We start from the raw sequence: 18275 nt of genomic DNA, 5'->3' as shown, positions 1-18275 counted from the left end.
AGAATAACATATATACAAAAAAGCAATAAATGTCAAAGTACATTGAAACAATTAGTTGTAGAACAGATTTCAGAGTTTGGTATGGGTTACAATTCTACAATTTTAGGTTTTTACTACTACATCTCAATATGATTCAGCACTCATGTGTTAAACCCTACCTTCTGTATAACTCCACCATCACCTTTGATCTTTCTCCCACTTTTTAGCAGTGTTTGGGCCATGCCCATTCTAACTTTTTCATGTTGGAAGGGGCGGTTAATAATATGGGATGGGGGATAGAACTACTTGATGTTCTGGAGAGGCTGACCCCTTTAGGTTTCAGGACTTATCTGGTTCAGGGACTCACCTGGAGGTTGTAGGTTTCTGGACAGTTACCCTAGTGCATGGAACCTTTGTAGAATCTTATATATTGCCCTAGGAGTTCTTTACGATTGGTAGGAATGATTTTGGTTTGGAGTTTGGCAAGTTATGATAGGTAGGAATGTCCAACTGAAGCTTGCATAAGAGAGGCCTTCAGAGTAACCTCCCGAATCTACCTGAACTCTCTCAGCCAGTGACACCTTATTTGCCACACTTCTCTTCCTCTCTTCGGTCAGTATGGCACCGCCGATCCCACAATGTCAGGATCAGGCTCATCCCTGGGAGCCATCGCCCATGCTGCCAGGGAGACTTTCAACCCTGGATGTCATGTCCCACGCAGAGGGGAGGGCAATGGTTTCACTTGCAGAGTTGGGCTTAGAGAGAGGCCATATCCGAAGAAGAAAAGAGGTCCTCTGGAGGTGACTCTTAGGTGCACCTATAGGCAGGCTAAGCTTCTCTGCTGCATACATAAGCTTCACAAGAGCAAGCCTCAAGACCAAGGGCCTGGCCCGTTGACCTGGGTGTTCCCAGTGCCTGACACAGCATCCAGGGTCTTGCTGGTGGCAAAGTTCAATAGTTCCACATTTTCTCTCCCATCCCTCAGGGGACCCTGCGAACACTTTTCGATCATCCATCTAACACATGCTGGGGTGTATCCAGGCACCATGCCAAGCCACACAGGATTAAAGGCCCTCACCTCACTCCCACTCCATAAGTCATCTTTTTAAAAAAATTTTTTGTTTTATTAGAAAAGTTGTGGGTTATAGAACTATCATGCATAAAATATGATTCCCACATACCACTCTATTACTAGTAACTTGAATTAGTGTGGAACAGTTTTGCAGTTGATGAAAGCACATTTGCATAATTTGTATAGTTAATAATACTATTAACTATAGTCCATGGTTTAACTTAAGGTTCACTATTTGTGTTGTACAATTCCAAGAACTTGTATTTTTAAATTTTTATTCTAGTACCATATATACAACCCCAAATTTCCCCTTTTAGCCACATTCAGATATATTTGATCTAAATTATCTTTTCATCTAGTTTATGTATATACAATTTATATGTAAAAATGGTTTCTTAAAGTGCAGAGTTTTGTTTTGTTTTTCTTTTTGCTTGCTGTCTCCCCTTCCCCTTAAGTTACTTGTGTTAACTATGCTTTTATACCTTCTATAAATACACACACACACATACCTGGGGTATAAAGGGCTGTTTGCTTTATAAAAACAGGATCATATTATATATTTTCCTCTGCATTTTACTTTTCTCACTGAGTAATACCTGGTGAAAATCCCTCCATGTCCTGGTATAGTTTTGTTTTTATTTTGTGAAGGCAGGCACTGGGAATCAAACCCGTATCTCCAGCATGGCAGGCGAGAACTCTGCCTGCTGAGCCACTGCGACCTGGTCCCTGGTATAGTTTTAATTCATCCTTTTTAAATACAGATTTATTGAGGTATAATTTATATATCATAAAATTGCCCATTATAAGTTTACAGTTTGATGTGTTTTTATAAATTTATACATTTGCACAACCATTACCATAATTTAGGTTAGACTAGTCCATCACCCCAAAAAGTTTCCTTGTATCTATTTGTAGTCAGTCCTGTTCCCATCCTGCAGCCCCAGGCAACTACTGATGTATGTTCTCTTAAGTTTTACCTTTTCTAAAAATTTCATATAAATGGAATCTTTTTTTTTATTAATTAAAAAAATTAACAAACAAAACATTTAGAAATAAATGGAATCTTGAAGTATTTAGTCTATCTGGCTTCTTTCAGTTAGTGTAATGTTTTAAAATTCATCCATGTTTTAGCATGTACCAGTAGTTCTTACTTTACTGTTGTTGAGTAGTATTCTGTTGTTTGGATATATGCGAGATTCTGTGTATCCATTCACCAGTTGAGGTATCACAGATGACTTTTATACTCTTTTGTCAAATAAAATCTTTCACAGGATCCTAAAATCTTTCATTTGCTCCTGTCAAGATTAATAATAATAGAATCGCTCTGATTCTTGGAGAAGTGGGGAGCTCAGAGATCTATCTTTTTGAACATAGGCTCCAAGGAGTGTAGTTTGAAAATCAAGTTAAATCATGGTCTAGAAATTTCCTACCCTTTATTAGGAAATTGTGTATATAATTGCTATATTGAGGTGAAATAAAAATGAAGTAAAACTTGCAGTGTTTGATAACACTTCTTTTTTTAAAAAAGTATTTTTCCCCTTGTATAAAATTTGGCTTTTTGGGTAGGACTATAGAGGGCATATATTGGGGTTATGATTTCATGCTGTCCATTTTAGTGGACTTCTATTTTTACCTTTCTAGTTCTTCTTTTTTGTTTTTGCTTTTCACTCAGGCAATTATTATAGTTTGCGTTCTCAGCATGAGAAAGCAGCCTTATATTTCCAGAGAGCCCTAAAATTGAATCCTCGGTATCTTGGGGCCTGGACACTGATGGGACATGAGTACATGGAAATGAAGAACACGTCTGCTGCTATCCAGGCTTATAGGTGAGTTCTAGACTGGGGTGGGGGAGGGGGGTTGGAGGAGAATGAGATGGAGCCATTACTGTGATGTCAGGAGCCTGTGTTGAGTGTATAAGTTGCTAACCTTGATTCTGCCCTCTTACCAGTCTCTTTTCCATTTCTTAGACATGCCATTGAGGTCAACAAGCGGGACTACAGAGCCTGGTATGGCCTTGGGCAGACCTATGAAATCCTCAAAATGCCATTTTATTGCCTTTATTATTATAGGCGGGCCCACCAGCTTCGGTAAGTCTGGCCTCTTGGCAACTAGGGTAGTTGGTGTGGGAAGGGCTGATAATTTTCTTCTCATTTGGTAGCCACTAAAGAATTATAGTGAATGATTTTGACTCTTTGAGACAAGAGTTTAAACTTTATATACCATGTGGTCATTTTTATTTAGAGTATTCCACCAGTTGGTTAGTAGTATGATTGTATAATTGTATGACACATTGAATTAAAACCTAGTCCTTGCATAGATTTGAAATAGTGGTAGTGGTGGTTCCTCGAGGGAGGACTTTAGTTGTTGTGAAAGTCTTTGTTCAGACTGCCTGTTACTCTCCTCTCTCAGGCCCAATGATTCTCGTATGCTGGTTGCTTTAGGAGAATGTTATGAGAAACTCAATCAACTAGTGGAAGCCAAAAAGGTACCTGAAATTTGGTTCTGGATCACTTGTATGGAAATCTGCTGTTTGGATAAAGGTTGGGCTATCTGTGCTTTAATTTTTCCTTCATTCCAATGTGTTGGCATAGGAAAATCTGAGTGTTTGTAGGTACATAGGGAAAGCAAAGCTGGGCTGAAATCGTCAGTAGGAATTTTCATCATGTAGTTTGGGCCTCTTAGCACTAGTGAGAACTGGGTAGATGTTCTTGCATTTTGAAAGGCTGGACTTTGGGGAAACTTGCATGCTCTGATACTTTATGTGATGAGTCATGGCACATGAGGTAATGGTCACAGTGACCAATTTTTTTTTGACAGTGTTATTGGAGAGCGTACGCTGTGGGAGATGTGGAGAAAATGGCTCTGGTGAAACTGGCAAAGTGAGTGAAAGGAGTGAAATGCTATTGATGGTTCTTTTAGCTTCTCTAGCATGGTGGTCCCTGCATGCTCTAGAGCCTTCTTGGACTTTTGATTGCTGGGTTGGAAATTTAGTCATCTAGACTCTAGAGCATGACACTTTTCTTTGAAGGGGATTATTAGGCAAGAGTTAAAAAAATGAACTGAGGAAAGAAATGAAATTTTCATGTCAGATCAGCTAGGAAAACAAAGTACTGATCTGCTTCTGATAAGGGCAAGGGAGATTAGGAATAACTCATAAATAGTAGGAAAAGAAGGAGTTCCTAAATGTGGCTTTATTCCTGCCAGTTCTTTTCTGGATTCTTAGAAAAAAATCTGAGTTACATGGTATTTTTTTGTGCCTGGGTGGGGGGAGGGGGGTGCATGTTCTGAGAATCCAAACTCTGGTCTCCTGCATGGAAGATGAGGATTCTATCACTGAACCACCCATATACCTTTACTTGGTATCTTTTAAAATCTCATTCTGGGTGTTGTCTGAGAATTTTTGCAAAGGTATATTTTCCAGCTGAAGTATTTACTAAGCCTCCCTCCATCACCAGTAACAGAGTAATGATTCTAAACTTCTTAAACAATAGCCATCTTATCTTTGGGGCCCCAGTACTATTGTGGGGTCCGGTATGCCATTATTTCAAAATTTGTACTTGCTGTGTATTGCCATCTTTTTTGGTCTTATTTTAATTGGTTTTATTTTTCACTGCTAGCTTGCTTTGAGATCTGATTTGTACTTAAAGACCAATTTCTTTTGTAGGCTTCATGAGCAGTTGACTGAATCAGAACAGGCTGCCCAGTGTTACATCAAATATATCCAAGATATATATTCCTGTGGGGTATGTTGTCATGAGCATGGGAACTGGGTTACTGTTCTTATTCTTATCAGTTCAGTCATTCCTGCTTTCCCTATCTATATCTAGGAAATAGTGGAACACTTGGAGGAGAGCACTGCTTTCCGCTATCTAGCCCAGTATTATTTTAAGTGTAAGCTGTGGGATGAAGCTTCAGCTTGTGCCCAGAAGTGTTGTGCATTCAATGATGTGAGTATCAGTTCTTTATTAAATGGTTTGTTTAGATTTTAGGCTAGAAAATACGATCTTTACCATGATCTGGGGATGGGAGGTGGATAGGAAGGCTGCCTTGATCTGTGGGACTTATAAATCATTGTTTTAAAAAAAAACATTTCGAGAATAGTCTTGAATATATTTTAAAACTATCACCTTACTTTGTTTCAGACCCGAGAAGAAGGTAAGGCCTTGCTCCGGCAAATCCTTCAGCTTCGGAACCAGGGCGAGACTCCCACCACTGAGATGCCTGCTCCATTTTTCCTTCCTGCTTCACTGTCTGCTAACAATACTCCCACACGGAGAGTCTCTCCACTCAACCTATCTTCAGTCACACCTTAGTTGGCTATTTTCAAGACAACACATTGCTAAACCCATATAAAGCCTTACCTCCTTATACAGAAAGGCCATGTCTCTTCTTCAAGGACCTTGGCTCTTTTTGTTTCTTACAGATGGAAAACACTCCTTGGGGACAATTTATAGAATCACCTCTAGAGGCAGTCTCACAGATGAATTCTGGCAGGAACAAACAGTCTTTGCCAGTTATAAGCACTTCTATCTCCCTTCTGTTCAGAGTGGATATAGATGTTGGCCTTCTTCCCAGACCCATTCCCCCACCCCCCTCTCAAAAAACAATCCCTTTCAGAGCACTTTAGCACAGGCAGTGCCACAGGAAGAAAGTTTTAGTAATACTGTAAGTAGGAGGGGATTTCTTTAGAGAAGCAAGAAACGGAGAAAGTTCTGCCCCAGTACCCTCTGCTGGTAAGGGATACTGGATACCTTAGGAGGTCAGGGCACTGGATAGCTGTGACCTTGGATTTGCTGAGCATGACCCTTACTCTGATGTTTAAAGTGGAGTGAAGCTATACATTTATCCCAGGGAGACATTCTTCCAACATACAGTTTTGAGGAGGACCCTTCTAGAAGCTTTCAAATTGAAAGTAGCTTACTGGAATTGAATGAAAGAAGGGCAAATAGAATCTTAAGTGTGGAACTGCTGATGGCACTGAGGACAAAACATGTTTTCTATAGTGTAACTATTCCTCTATCAAGGCAAAACAAGAAGACAGGAATACAAATAATTTCATGGACACTTTATGACTGTACAGACTGAGAATGAGCACTTACCATGATCTGTTTTAGTAAAAATTTTTTGATATAATTGTCTGGGCTTTTGTTTTCCTACATTCAACAGAATATGTTTTCTCAGCCTTCACCTGACTAGACAGGGAGAGGAAATCAGTGCTCTTGAAGGGCTTCAGGCCTGTACCTGTGTGTTCAGTAGGAGAAATATGCTATGACTACAATATCTGCTGTCGTGAATTTGCACAGCAGATGCCATGGATGATTTTCAATCAGGGCCCAGCCTTCCTTTATTCTTATTCTCAGAACATGTTTATTACCCATTCACTGCCTAATGTATGAGATTTCATTTTATATTAAAGAAGGTTTAGAAAAATCTAAAGCCCCCTGAATTCATTATTTACTAAGCCTTCTTAGGCTAGCTTTTTTACTAAAGTTACCAATTTCCCCTGCCATTCCTGTACAAGAGTCTTGAGGGTTCCAAATGGTGTTTTATTCTCAATCTTTGTGGCCCTTTTATAATTTAATGATTTTGTTAAATTTAGAATTCATATTTAAAAACTGAATAATAATATCTTTATTTAATATAACTTGTGTGCATAGAAACCATATAAGTAAAAAATGTGAGGTTATATAAGTGGTTATATTACAAAAGGGGAAATGCAACTAGTATCTAAGCATTGCATTCTGGATAGAATTCCAGGTGTAAGGTAAAAGCTTAAAAGAGACCTATTTCTTATGTTGAGCAGCTTACCCACCTCAGGGCAGTGATGGCTTTCTCCTTCTCCACAGCTTTAGTATTTTTTGCCAAAAGGCCCAGATTTGAGTAAAGGGGTGCGTCGTGAGCGCAGGATCCGGGCATAAGGGCTGCAGTCTGTTGAGCTTTGGCAGATGGGTGTTCTAGGGAGTAAGTTTCGAAGGAATGGTTTTTTCCCTGGAGGTTGCTGATTTGGTTGCTGGTTTTCCTGGTTGGCACCAAGGCGCTTTTTGACAGAAGATGCCTGGCCTTGCAGTTTCAGCACAGTATGATACTGTTCAGCAATGCATGCTGCTTTCTTCCGAAGGTCCAGTTTTACTAGCATCATGTTATTCTGTAGTTCAGCCAGGGTTTGGTCCTAAGGAAGATCAATACATTTACAGAAAATACATTTCTATCTGGTATATCAGAGAGACAAGAGGGCAAGATAATACATGCCATGCAAGGGATAAAGATTATCCTTATAAGGTCAAAGCTTATAATTGAATAGCAGATACTTTCTTTGAGACTCAGTCATAAAGAGCGCTGAAGAGAAGGATATTTTCTAACAGATAAGGTGGTATGAACTTGAATAAATTTCTTAACCTTCAAGAGCCTCAAGTATAGGGTATCAGATTAAGTGCTGTGTTTAATCTTGTCTAAGATGTACATTTTTTCACATTTTAACATCTCTGGAGTCAGGATGCACTTCATAATCAGTGACAAATGTCATAGCGTAATTGTTAGTGTTTTTCCTTAGTGGTATATAAAATAATGGTTTCTTACAATCAGTGGCAACTGAGATGAAATATGATTGTCATCTACCTCCCTAAGATTCTTAAGACAGAAGAAGTGCCTATAAGTCATTTAGCAGAGTGCCTGGTACTTAGTAAATTTAGCTTAATGAAGGATGGTTATTTTCATTTTGCAAGGAAGAGGAATATCATCCCCCACCCCACAACAGATATACCATAAGATTGCCTAAAATTCTTTACCTTTCTCTTTTCTTCCTCATTCTCCTCAAATACACTGGAGTGGGCTGGACAGGGAAGGAGGAAGTATATAGGTTGACCTAACCTGTTTGATTAAGATGTCATCACAAGTGGTCAAGGCTTGGCGAAGTTTTCCTGCCCCAGTGCTGTGGCAACATGCTCTTTCTGCTGTTTGGAGAGACTCACCAAGTTTCTGAAGTTCTGTTCGCAGCAGCCTTATATTCTGAAAAAGGAGGAAGAGTATTCAGATTGTGCCCAAGATTAACCAGAATAATGTAATGATCTGGAGAAGTCAGGTAGCCATTTGAGGAGAAGTAAAATTAGAAAGGCTGGTCAGCTGAAGAAATAGCCATTCTTCAGGATCGTGAGGAAGAAGTCCCATTCTCATGCAAATGAAGGATTAATAGCATTGGAAATTGTCCCAAGTTAACAGTTTTAGTAACAGAGAAAGGTAATCACCTTCTGGCCCTCCTCTAACTTCTTGTCCACATCAGTGGTGAAGGGCTTGGCTGAGGGTGGTGGTTCTAACATTTTCTGATACTTCTGCAGCTCTGAAGGAAACAAAGAGGAGACTTAAATATGTAGGCTTTCTAGCCTTGGACTGACTTATCCTTTAACCAAGGTTAATAGTAGTCTGCGCAAATAGAAGAGTAAGACCACGTTATCCTAGAGTGAGAAGTCAAAGAGATGTAGCTAGAAGTTGAAGAAATAATGTTGGATTTGGAATCAGAAAACCCACATTTGAAGAACAGCTTTATCTTTTGTACGCTTTGTGATTGGGCAAATGATTTAACATCTGAATTTCGAGTAGTACCTTTTTTTTTGGTGTATGTGTGTGTGCATGTGCACGCATGTGCACGGAATTGAACCTGGGTCTCCTGCATGGCAGGCGAGAATTCTACCACTGCGCTACCTGTGCACCCCTTCAAGTAGTACCTTTTTAAAATGGGCTGAAAACAAGGGAAGCTTCTGGGGTTATGAAAATGTTCTATATCTTGATCTAGGTGGCATGAGAGGAGTACATACATATGTCAAAATCCACTGAGCTGTTTAAGATTTGTGCATTTTACTATATGTATTTTATGCCTCAATTATTAAAGAGGGGGAGCTAAATCTACCAGAACTGTGAAGATGAATTTTAAGAAAACATGTTAAGGCTCCCTATAAATGAAAACCTACAGATACTAATCCAAAGTTTCTACCCTGAAACACTGTCAAGCTTCCTGATTTCTCTCCTTCCTCACCTTCAGAGGTGAAGTTCAGCTCTGCTTTGCACTGTTCCAGTTTAACTTTAACCTCCTGGAGCTGCTGGGTAGAGTTAGAAGCTGCCAACCGTTGTGACCGCCGTAAGGACAGTTCAGACCCTGGTTGTGGGTGGGTCACTGTCTGCTGTCTGGCTTCCTGCAAGAGGGCTTCTAGCTCTTCAATCTTTTCATCCCGCTCCTAAGAGGAAACCAGAAAGCACAGTTGCATCCAGAGTCAGATAAACACTGCAGGAACAGATGACTGAACAAATAAAATCTTCCCTGGTACCAAGCCTTGAAAGCCTGTTTGTTAGCACTTTTCCCATTTCCAGCCAACTAAACTCTTAATCCATAAGACACAGATTGAGTAATACAAAGCACTAGGTGGAATAGAGAGCAAAGTAAGTTATATATTCTTGCCCTTACCAGAGTTTATAAAATCCAGCTCAGCTTAGGCAAACTGGTGATAGGAATCTGACAAGCTAGTTGGGGCTGATTCAGGACAACTCACCTGAAGTTCTTCTTGGTAAAAAGTTACCAGTGACTCCCTGAGGATGTTTAGTTTCTCTTCGTACATTTCCTCTAACAGTTCCTTCTGAGTGTCCAAATGTTCACTGTCAGAAAGAGGAAAAAAGAAGTAAGTAAAGATGCTCTCTGAGAACAGATCTTGAGATACAACTCCATCTCCGTCTCGACCCCCATGCTCTTGCTCAGGTGACAAAAGGGGTCACTCAGCTATCACCTGCACCACTGTTCCCGTTGTTGCATCTGCTCCACCATCTCATTGCAAATTTCATCACGGAGCTGCATTTCCAGCTGCAACTTTTCCTGTCGTTCTTTCAAAAGCAGTGCTTTCATGGCTTCCACCACCTGTAGGAGCTCCTGGGGTGGTGGGGGACAAACACACAGGTCAGAGTTCATCAGATGTCCATGTCCCAAAAAAGACACAGGCTCACTTGGAAGGCTGCTTGGAAAATAAGTAGCCCTCAAGCTGCTGCATCAAAGCTTCCTTGCATTCTCACCTCCTTGCTATACATGGAGACATCAGCTTCATTTTCAATGTCTTCATCAAGGCCTGCTACTGGCTTAGCCCCCGTTTCTAAGCTGGGGGATGCTTGCAGACTTTGTTCCTTGAAGAATGAATGCAAGGATGGGAATCCCAGTTGCACATGTGGGACGTGTACAAGCTAGAGAAGGAAAAAAAATCTTAACTGTATCCATAATTAGTCCCTAGTAGTTCCTTGAAACAAAAGTAACAGCTCAAAATGAACATGACCAAGATATCTCCAGCTTCTCACCTGGCTGGCAATGGCTGAGAACTTAGCCACATGAAGGGTTTCATCGTAGGTAGAGGCACAGGGATTCACATTGACAATCATACAGGAGCGGCCTCGGCCTGTGAAGAAGGCTTGGAATACTCGTGTCAACTTGCTGTCACGGAAGGGAACGAGGTTCTGCTTTGACCTGGCAGGAAATCGGAAAGAACTGAGCTGTAAGTAGAACCCTAACCGTTGGGATATCCCAGCACTGTCCCCGGTGGTGATTAGGAAGTCTTTTAGCAAATTGTAGAATTCTAGGCCATCCCAGCCCACAGCTTGCAGTCAAGAGCTTACCGGTTCTGCTGGTTTTGTCGCAGCACAGCAATACAGCGGCCCAAGGTGTGCAGAGAAGTGTTAATGTTTCCTGCTTCCTTCAGCCGTTCACCACTCTTCTGATCTTTGCAGCGCTCTGAGCCAGCCAAATCACAGAGTGATAGCCTAGAATGATGGACAGGATCTGATTTAAGGACTCCACATGTTATGAGTCTTCTAGTCCTCTATAGTTCTAAAGAGGGGAGAGCCTACCAAGAATGTCTGTGCCCAAGGGAGGAGAACATAGGATCTAACACAAGTAATTCCTCTGAGGACCTCCCACATATTACCATTTAGGATCTAGAAACCCAAATTTCTAGACAAACTTACTCGCTGATCTTGGGGACTATATCCCCTTCCCCCTGAAGGTGTAGGATCCGGATTGAGAAGATGCTGTGACTAAAAGTTAAGGGAAAAAAATGTCATTGTATACCTTCCATGACTGGGCAGAGGACTTGTGTTTACTGGAATACAGTAAAGGTTGACTTTTACCTGCGACTGGAGTTCTGGTTCAGGTGGGTGCTGGCAAAGCTCTGGTTCTTACGACCCACTTTCAGGAGTTTCCACGCCTCCTCAGCATCCTGAACATGAATCCAATTGAGGTCTTTAGGCCAAAGGAGAGAAGGGCATAAGATGGGTACACTCAATCAACTCTTTTCCTAGTTTCTCCCCCAAACCCCCTCCAGTGTTCATGACATTTCCTACGTCTTCCCATACCTTTCACATAGGGATTGCCATTCTGATCTTCGCACAGCCGCAGAGTCTGCCTCTTGCGCTGCTGGCTAGGTGGTTCTAACAGGTCATAGATCATCTCATTGTAGATTTCAAAGAAGGAGATCCAGATGGAGAAGCGAATGTGTGCTGGGACACTTACTGGGGCTGTGTCTGGTTGTGCCCATCGGTCACTTGTTTCTGGGGAAGGAGCAATGTACAGGGCATTAATTCTAGAGCAGTCCATCTCCCTTTTGGCCTGCAGGGGCCTTGGAAGGCAGAACTCAGGTTGTAACCTATGGTCTGAACCCTGGCAACTGTTGGGGCAGAGACTAAGTTTCTACTGTTACTTGGCAAAGAGACCAATTATGGTACATACCATCTAGCTGGCTACTGCTGGTAAACTGACTGGTAGAGGAGAGCCCAGCAATGCCACTGTCAAAGCTGGTGCTGGTACCCATCTGCAGACTTTCAATATAAACGCTTCGCTTCAGGGAAGTGGACAGCTCCTCCTGGAGGGGCCCAGAGAAGAGATAAGTCCAAAATTTTCCAAAGATATGTACCCTCACCCTTGCCTCCATGAACACTAACACCTCACCTCTTGTAAGCCTCCATTTAGCAGGGCCAGCTTCTTCATTTCTTCCTGCCTGATCTGCTTGCTATCTAGCCATATTACTTCATTGGAAAGCAAGGGTTTCAGATCAGGTATTGGATGAAATTGTCCTTGGAGGCTATTGAAGATCAGAGCCAGGGACCGGGGCAGGATCCCACCATCCTTGATGGTACCTGGAAGTATATGAGAGATGGACAACTGAGGCAGCTACCTTTCTCCCCCCAACTCAGAACATTAAAAGGCAAAGATAACATCCTCATAGGCCAGCTAGCAACCCTTTTAGGCTTTTCTACTTACCTTGAATTGTGTGGGTTTTCCCTGAGTTGGTGACTCCATATGTGTAGATGAGCCAGTTCTGCCCTTTGAGTACATCCTTTACCATCTCCTTCACAGTTAGGTTGAAGAAGGATGCCTGTCCCACTTCTGGTCCAAAGATCTAGAGACAAAGCCAATTTGTCAGTGGTATGTCCACCCTTCATCACCCATTCTCCCCCTGTGCAGATTTATTCCTCCATTCTTGGGTGATTGGCTCTGGAGACAACTTCAAACAGCCTCTTCCTACAGTGCTACAAGCTTGCCCCTAAATACTAACGATCCAACCACTTCTCTGCTAGTCCATCCTTCATCCAAATCAACAAATTCTTCTGGAATGCTACACACTCAATGAGGCAGAATAATGGTTCACAATGAACTTTAGGGATGGATGGCTCTGGATCCAAGTCCTACTGTACCATATATGTTACTTCATTGAGCCACAGTATCCTTGCGGGGAAAATAGGATTAACAACAATAATAATCACAACAATAGAGTCGTGAATTAATGCACATAAAGTACTTCAGACAGTACTAGCACATAACAGTACCCCTCCCCAAACTGTAGATGTGTACATGTGTGTATTTATATGCGTGTATATATATAGGTACATATACAAACTCATGCATGGCTATATACACATGAACATACAGAGAGTCACACACACAACTTAAGATCTCACAGTCAAGTAAAGAAGTGTTCTTTCTAGAGAGGAAATGAAATTGTCCCTAGATGCTGGTTCTTTGTTCACAGCCCAGAACCTTCATACCTGGGAAAAGGTGAACCTGTGGGTGGCTTGGCCAATTCCTCGCTCATTGCTTTTCAAGGCAAAAGAGTCCTTAGGTGCTTGTAGAACAAGAGTCTCTCCATTCTCAATGCGGACACAGCTCTGTGGGTGGGGAAAACAGTTGTCACAAAAGGAAGCATTCCTGGGAACTACTTCTATATTACATCATTCCATCTTGAGTCCTTCCTCCTCAGATACTCACCTGATCTTCCTGTCGTTCCAATTCTGAAGGTAACAAGGGCCTGATCCTCAGGTATACTTTCACTTTCTCGGTACTATCCTCAGATGGAACCTGTGGCAGAATTTCAACCCAAAAAAACAGATTAATCATCTGAGCAGATAGGCAAACATAGCACCGTTCTTAGGAATCATGCTAGTGATTCTACCCCCTTCTACCCCAAATGTCTCTGCAGGTACTCTTTGCTTTCACAATCATCCCAACTCATATGGACTTTTTCACTACTCTGTCACTCTTCCCTATCTCATCAGTATCCTGCCACTGTTCATTGCCATACTGATTATCTCAGAATTAGTTGACTGGTATGAAAGTCAGAATGTGATATTAGGGCAAAGCACAGTAGTTAAGCACTATAAAGGCAGACACACCTGAATTTGAGTCCTAATCCCATCATTTAATAACTATGAGACCTTAAACAGATTCTTTAAATTCTCTCTGCCTCAGTTTTTTTCATCTGTAGAATGAGGTTAATAATAGCACCCACCTCATTCATTCTACAGATATTTAGTGCCTATCATGGCTCAGGAATTTAAGAGGCTCTAGTAGTTCATAGTGAGGGTTATCATCAAAGCTCCTGCCCTTTATGAGAAAGAAGACTTTTGAAGACAAGATGTGACAATGTAGATTCAGTGTTTAACATAGGGCCTGTCTAGTACAGTGGTTCTCTAGCAGGGCAAACGTTCCCCCTACCCCTCCCCAAGCTCCCAGGGACATTTAGCAATGTCTGACTTTTTTGGGTCACCAGTTGGTTAGTACTACTGGCATCCAGGGGGTTGAGGCCTGGAAAGCTGCTAAACATCTTATAATTTCCGAGACAGTCCCCCACAATAAAGAATTATCCAGCCCCCGATGTCAATAATGCTGCAGCTGAGAAATCATGGCCTAACAAAAAGAAAGTCTCAATAATCGTAATGATGGTTGATATTATTAAAACCTGAGTGTACATTTCACCTACTTAATGGCAGTATGACCTTTTGCAAATTATTTAACAGGACTGGGAGGGACATGATGGTATTTTATTAATGCAATGCTAATACTAATTCTTCTTATTGAAACCCAACTCTACATTTTTGACTGGTCATTACCCTTCACTTTGAACCGATCTCTCAGAATCTCAGTTTTGCTTGCCTTTGACCTAACACCCTGTATAGACAACTAGTAGGGTGGAGATATCACTTTCTTACCCCAAGCCACGCCCCAACTCTGTTACCTGTTGCTTGTTCTCCAGGGAAGTGGAGATGACAGAGCAGTCTGACAGTAGGTCTTTGCGTATCACAGACCCTAAATCTGCAGCTGTAGACTCAAACATAGGGGAAACTGCGAGTTCCTCATCCGACAATAAGCCGGCTGGTGGAGAAAGGATCCCTTGTGACATGTCGGCAGGGACAGCTTTGGTCTGAAAAGAGACAAGAGTGGGTAGGGAGGAAAACTTTAAGGACAGAAGGGGTTGCAAATTCTAGGTAAGAAGCAATCCCCTTACCCTTGGAAACCTGGTTTGCCTGCCTGAATTCCTATTCCCTTTTCCCTCCAAATACGGGGAAGGGGTTGAGAGGAGGAGTTAATCTTTGAAACCTTTCTGGAGAGGCATTTCCGACCTTGAATAGGAAAGAAAAGAGATACACCTCCAAAACTAGAAGGCCAGTAGGGTACCTCGCCTTTCCGTACTATGGGGCACGGGCAGAGTCAAAGGTCAGGATCCCCAGGCTCCTTTTCCAACCTCTTCCCAAGTCCACCACGAGGGCAAAGGTATTAAGAAAAAAAGAGATGGTGGCGGTGCCCCCTTCTGAAAGCCCGTTCTGCGAAATCAAGAGCTGATAACCCGGGCTCCAGTCGAGCTGCACACTTACCTGAAGCCGCGACACTCGTTCCCGCTCCGGAACCGACTCACTCATTCAGCTGCGGATCCTGGACCTTAGCGGTCCGCAGCACAACTCCGCCCACGAGGCGCAGCTTTGTTACTGATACATTGTTTTAAATTACGCGCTCCGTTCACTCGGCCAATCAGACAAAAGAGCCTGCAGCTACCAATCAGCGCAAAGAAGGGAGGCGGGCGAAATAGGGGACTTCTGCTTCTATTTGACCTCTCCACTCTCACGTGGGTCCGGGTTACCAACTGTCGGAAATTTGGAATCGAGTCACTTCGGATTCGTCCGGCTTAACCCTTTAGCGTAACCCCTAGACATTTCATTTCCTAAGAAGCCTGAGGCTTCAGTTGCCATCCCCTGTCCTTCCTTAGCAACGCTACTTTAACTTGCGTACTCCGTTGGGGGAGGTGGGGGGGGGTCGGAAAAACAAACAAACAAACAAACCTACATTTCCCAGGAGTCATCGCGAACAAACTCCCGTACTCGATTTCCCAGAGTTCTCCGGGATCCGGTCCTACCTGACTCACACTCTTCCGGGATAGTAGACTTCGGGGCCAAGATGGCGGCAGGAACGGGCAGTGAGTGTCTGCGCTACTTTTGAGCGGAAGGCCATTGTAGAGCCGAGGCTAGGCACCAGATTTCAGTCTAACATTTAGGGAGTGGTTGGGGTGGTTTGGCTGAGAGCCCAGGGTGTCCAGAGACCTGCGCTTGACGGCGTAGTAAAGGCCAACGGTTGGGGGCCCGAAGTATAGGGTCCTGTGTCTCAGGGAGGGAGCGGAGGCGTAAGGGAAGTATTTAGCGAATCCCTGTATGTAGGGAGCTCCGCGGAGGAAGGCATAAAGGCGCTCTAGAAACTTGGGCGTGCAGACGCAGATTCGGCCATCATACGGAGGGGCTGGTGTCTCAAACATCAGTTCAGTTTCTAGCGAATGTGTTTGTGAGGCAGTGGAAATGGGGTCTTTTAATCGTGAGCTTTTTCTGCCACCGGGAAAATTGAGTTTCGTACATCTCAATTATTTTCCTTATGTTTAATAGGTAGAGAAGGCCTTTTAGGCCCGACAGTTGGGGGCGGGGTAATGAGACTAGTAAACAGTTTTATGCTAAGAAGGAGGCGGGGCAGCAGGCGGAGCTAGCCGCTCGGAATCCTGGGAAATAAACCTGTATTTTTAAATTAGAGAAAGTATTCTTAAAATTGGGGCTTTCGAGAAAACTTTTTCGGCTTAATACGTCATTTCCTATCTTTTATTAAAGCGGAGCTTGAAGCCTTGGGTTTTGAGGAAATCAAATGTTCTCCCATATACCACACACCGTGCAATTCTCATGCAAAGAATAAGTACCCCCCACCCGCACCCCGCACCGTGATACACAGCTATTTCGCTTTAACGGCGAAAATCCAGATTTGGTGCTATAAGAGCCTACTTTGTGCTAACAAGTTGGGTGTTTTGTATTAGGCTTTTAGTTCTCTGGTGCTTAAAACTCGTGTCTCTGGTTATCTGTATACTCTTTCTCTACTTTCAGAACACAAACTGTTGAGTTCTGGCCCCACAGAGCCATGGTCCATCCGGGAAAAGCTGTGTTTGGCATCTTCTGTAATGAGAAGTGGAGATCAGAATTGGTACGTTATCCATGATGTCTGTCTTGGGTCTTAGAACTGCTGGGTATTTTTTCCTGCTGTTGGATATAGTTAATGAATTATATTTAATTAATCTATATATTAATCTTTAAGCATCTTTTTTTTTAAACAGAGTTATTGAGATGTAAATCACCATAAATAATACAACTCATTGGTTTTAAGTATATTCATAGAGTTGTGCAACCATCACCATAATCTAATCTTGGAATATTTTCATTACCCCAGAGAGAAGCACTTAACAGTCAAGCTACATAACTTCCTCCACCCCACTCCCATCCCTAGGCAACAGCTAGTCTACTTTCCGTCTCTCTTGATCTGCCTGTTCTGGACATGTTGGTTTTCTGTGACTGGCTTATTTCACATAGGATAATGTTTTCAAATTTCATTTATAATATAGCATGTATCAGTACTTCATTCCTTTATGTGGCTGAAAAGTATATTCCATGTATAGATAGCCACATTTTGTATGCTCATAAGTTGGTAGAAATTTGGATTGTTCCCACCTTTTAGCTATTATGAATGATGTTGCCATCAATCTTTCTTGTTTTTGTGTGAACTTGTGCTTTAAATTCTTTTGGGTATATTAGGAGTGAAATTCCTGGGTCATATGGTAACTCTGTATTTAAGTTTGAAAGAACTGCCAAACTGTTTTCCAAAGCAACCACAGTTTTACATTCCCACTAGCATGAATGAGTATTCCACTTTTACCACATCTTCACCAAGACTTATTTTTGTCCTTTTGTTTTTAACTATCCTAGTGGGTGTGAAATGGTATCTCATTTGGTTTCGATTTGCATTTCCCTGATGATTAATGGTATTGAGCATTTTTTCATTTGCTTAGTGGCCATTTGTACATCTTCTTTGGAGAAATACCTATTCCGATCCTCTGCCCTTTTTTGGGGGGTGTGGGGGTGTGCAAGGTCTGGGAATCGAACCTGGGTCCCCTGAATGGAAGGCAAGCATTTTACTACTTAAGCACTTGTGTACTCTGCTTTGCCCATTTCTTAGTTATTTATCTTTTTATTTTTGAGTTGTAAGAGTTCTTTATATATTTCAGATACAAATCTCTTATCACATAGATGATTTGCAAATGTACCAGCAATGAATGAATATTCTGATTTCACCATATCCTCCCCTTCTTACTCTAGAGTAGTCTCCATTAAGTTTGATATGTCCTTTCATAAATTTTTCTATGTGTGGTTTGTGGACATGTTTAAATTTTTTTTTGAATAAGAATAGGAACATCATATATACATAGTTTTTAGCTTGATATTTCATTTAAGACAGTATGTGGGTATTTTTCTGTCAATACACTAGATATGATCTTATTCTTTTTAAAAACTCAGTAGTATTCCATTGGATATACCATAATTTGTTTTACATTTGTCTTCTACGGGCATTTAGGGG

The 18275-nt window shown here is 41.9% G+C and overlaps 3 protein-coding genes across 11 annotated transcripts in view; 2 read left to right on the top strand and 1 right to left on the bottom strand.

Moving 5' to 3' along the window:
- Window positions 1-9919, top strand: part of CDC23 (cell division cycle 23) — a 58879-nt gene extending 48960 nt beyond the window's left edge. Inside the window, exons 11-17 of the mRNA XM_077138583.1 lie at window positions 2724-2877; window positions 3019-3138; window positions 3461-3536; window positions 3869-3930; window positions 4716-4794; window positions 4879-4998; window positions 5194-9919. Of these exons, the coding sequence (XP_076994698.1) occupies window positions 2724-2877; window positions 3019-3138; window positions 3461-3536; window positions 3869-3930; window positions 4716-4794; window positions 4879-4998; window positions 5194-5364 (782 nt within the window). The 3' untranslated portion in view covers window positions 5365-9919. The remainder of the gene's footprint in view (window positions 1-2723; window positions 2878-3018; window positions 3139-3460; window positions 3537-3868; window positions 3931-4715; window positions 4795-4878; window positions 4999-5193) is intronic.
- On the bottom strand, window positions 6659-15738 carry KIF20A (kinesin family member 20A). 3 transcript variants are annotated; one of them, XM_077138581.1, is made up of 20 exons: window positions 15684-15738; window positions 15218-15483; window positions 14581-14766; window positions 13335-13424; window positions 13115-13234; window positions 12330-12468; window positions 12018-12205; window positions 11799-11931; window positions 11426-11620; window positions 11201-11312; window positions 11039-11107; window positions 10691-10834; window positions 10376-10541; window positions 10100-10264; window positions 9820-9959; window positions 9589-9691; window positions 9078-9276; window positions 8293-8384; window positions 7919-8056; window positions 6659-7220 (listed from the first exon to the last, which is right to left on the bottom strand). In XM_077138581.1, the coding sequence occupies exons 2-20, from the start codon at window positions 15260-15262 to the stop codon at window positions 6900-6902; spliced, it is 2745 nt and encodes a 914-aa protein (XP_076994696.1). In that variant the 5' UTR covers window positions 15263-15483; window positions 15684-15738; the 3' UTR covers window positions 6659-6899. The 3 variants fall into 3 exon arrangements, with proteins under 3 accessions (XP_076994696.1, XP_076994697.1, XP_076994695.1); XM_077138582.1 differs by lacking the exon at window positions 15218-15483 and having other exon boundaries at window positions 15684-15721; XM_077138580.1 differs by lacking the exon at window positions 15684-15738 and having other exon boundaries at window positions 15218-15677.
- Window positions 15495-18275, top strand: part of BRD8 (bromodomain containing 8) — a 64671-nt gene continuing 61890 nt past the window's right edge. For 2 of the 7 annotated variants that reach the window (XM_077138574.1, XM_077138575.1), the window contains exons 1-2: window positions 15495-15813; window positions 16754-16850. In XM_077138574.1, the coding sequence (XP_076994689.1) occupies window positions 15795-15813; window positions 16754-16850 (116 nt within the window). In that variant the 5' untranslated portion in view covers window positions 15495-15794. The remainder of the gene's footprint in view (window positions 15814-16753; window positions 16851-18275) is intronic. The other 5 variants (XM_077138578.1, XM_077138577.1, XM_077138573.1 and 2 more) reach the window with 4 other exon arrangements.

Source organism: Tamandua tetradactyla, chromosome 20 (assembly GCF_023851605.1).
Source record: "Tamandua tetradactyla isolate mTamTet1 chromosome 20, mTamTet1.pri, whole genome shotgun sequence".
In the NCBI taxonomy this organism is placed as follows: domain Eukaryota; kingdom Metazoa; phylum Chordata; class Mammalia; order Pilosa; family Myrmecophagidae; genus Tamandua; species Tamandua tetradactyla.
The sequence above is the reverse complement of the archived record's forward strand: the minus strand, read 5'-3'. Positions and strand labels throughout refer to the sequence as shown.

Bases quoted from the DNA above. Each gene is read 5' to 3' on its own strand.
- KIF20A (XM_077138581.1), bottom strand. From the start codon at position 15,262: ATGAGTGAGTCGGTTCCGGAGCGGGAACGAGTGTCGCGGCTTCAG. The intron at 8,057-8,292 runs GTGATTACCTTT...CTCCTTTTTCAG, and splicing joins AGTTAGAGGAGGGCCAGAAG to AATATAAGGCTGCTGCGAAC. The intron at 7,221-7,918 runs GTTAGGTCAACC...GATCTTCCTTAG, and splicing joins ATGACATCTTAATCAAACAG to GACCAAACCCTGGCTGAACT.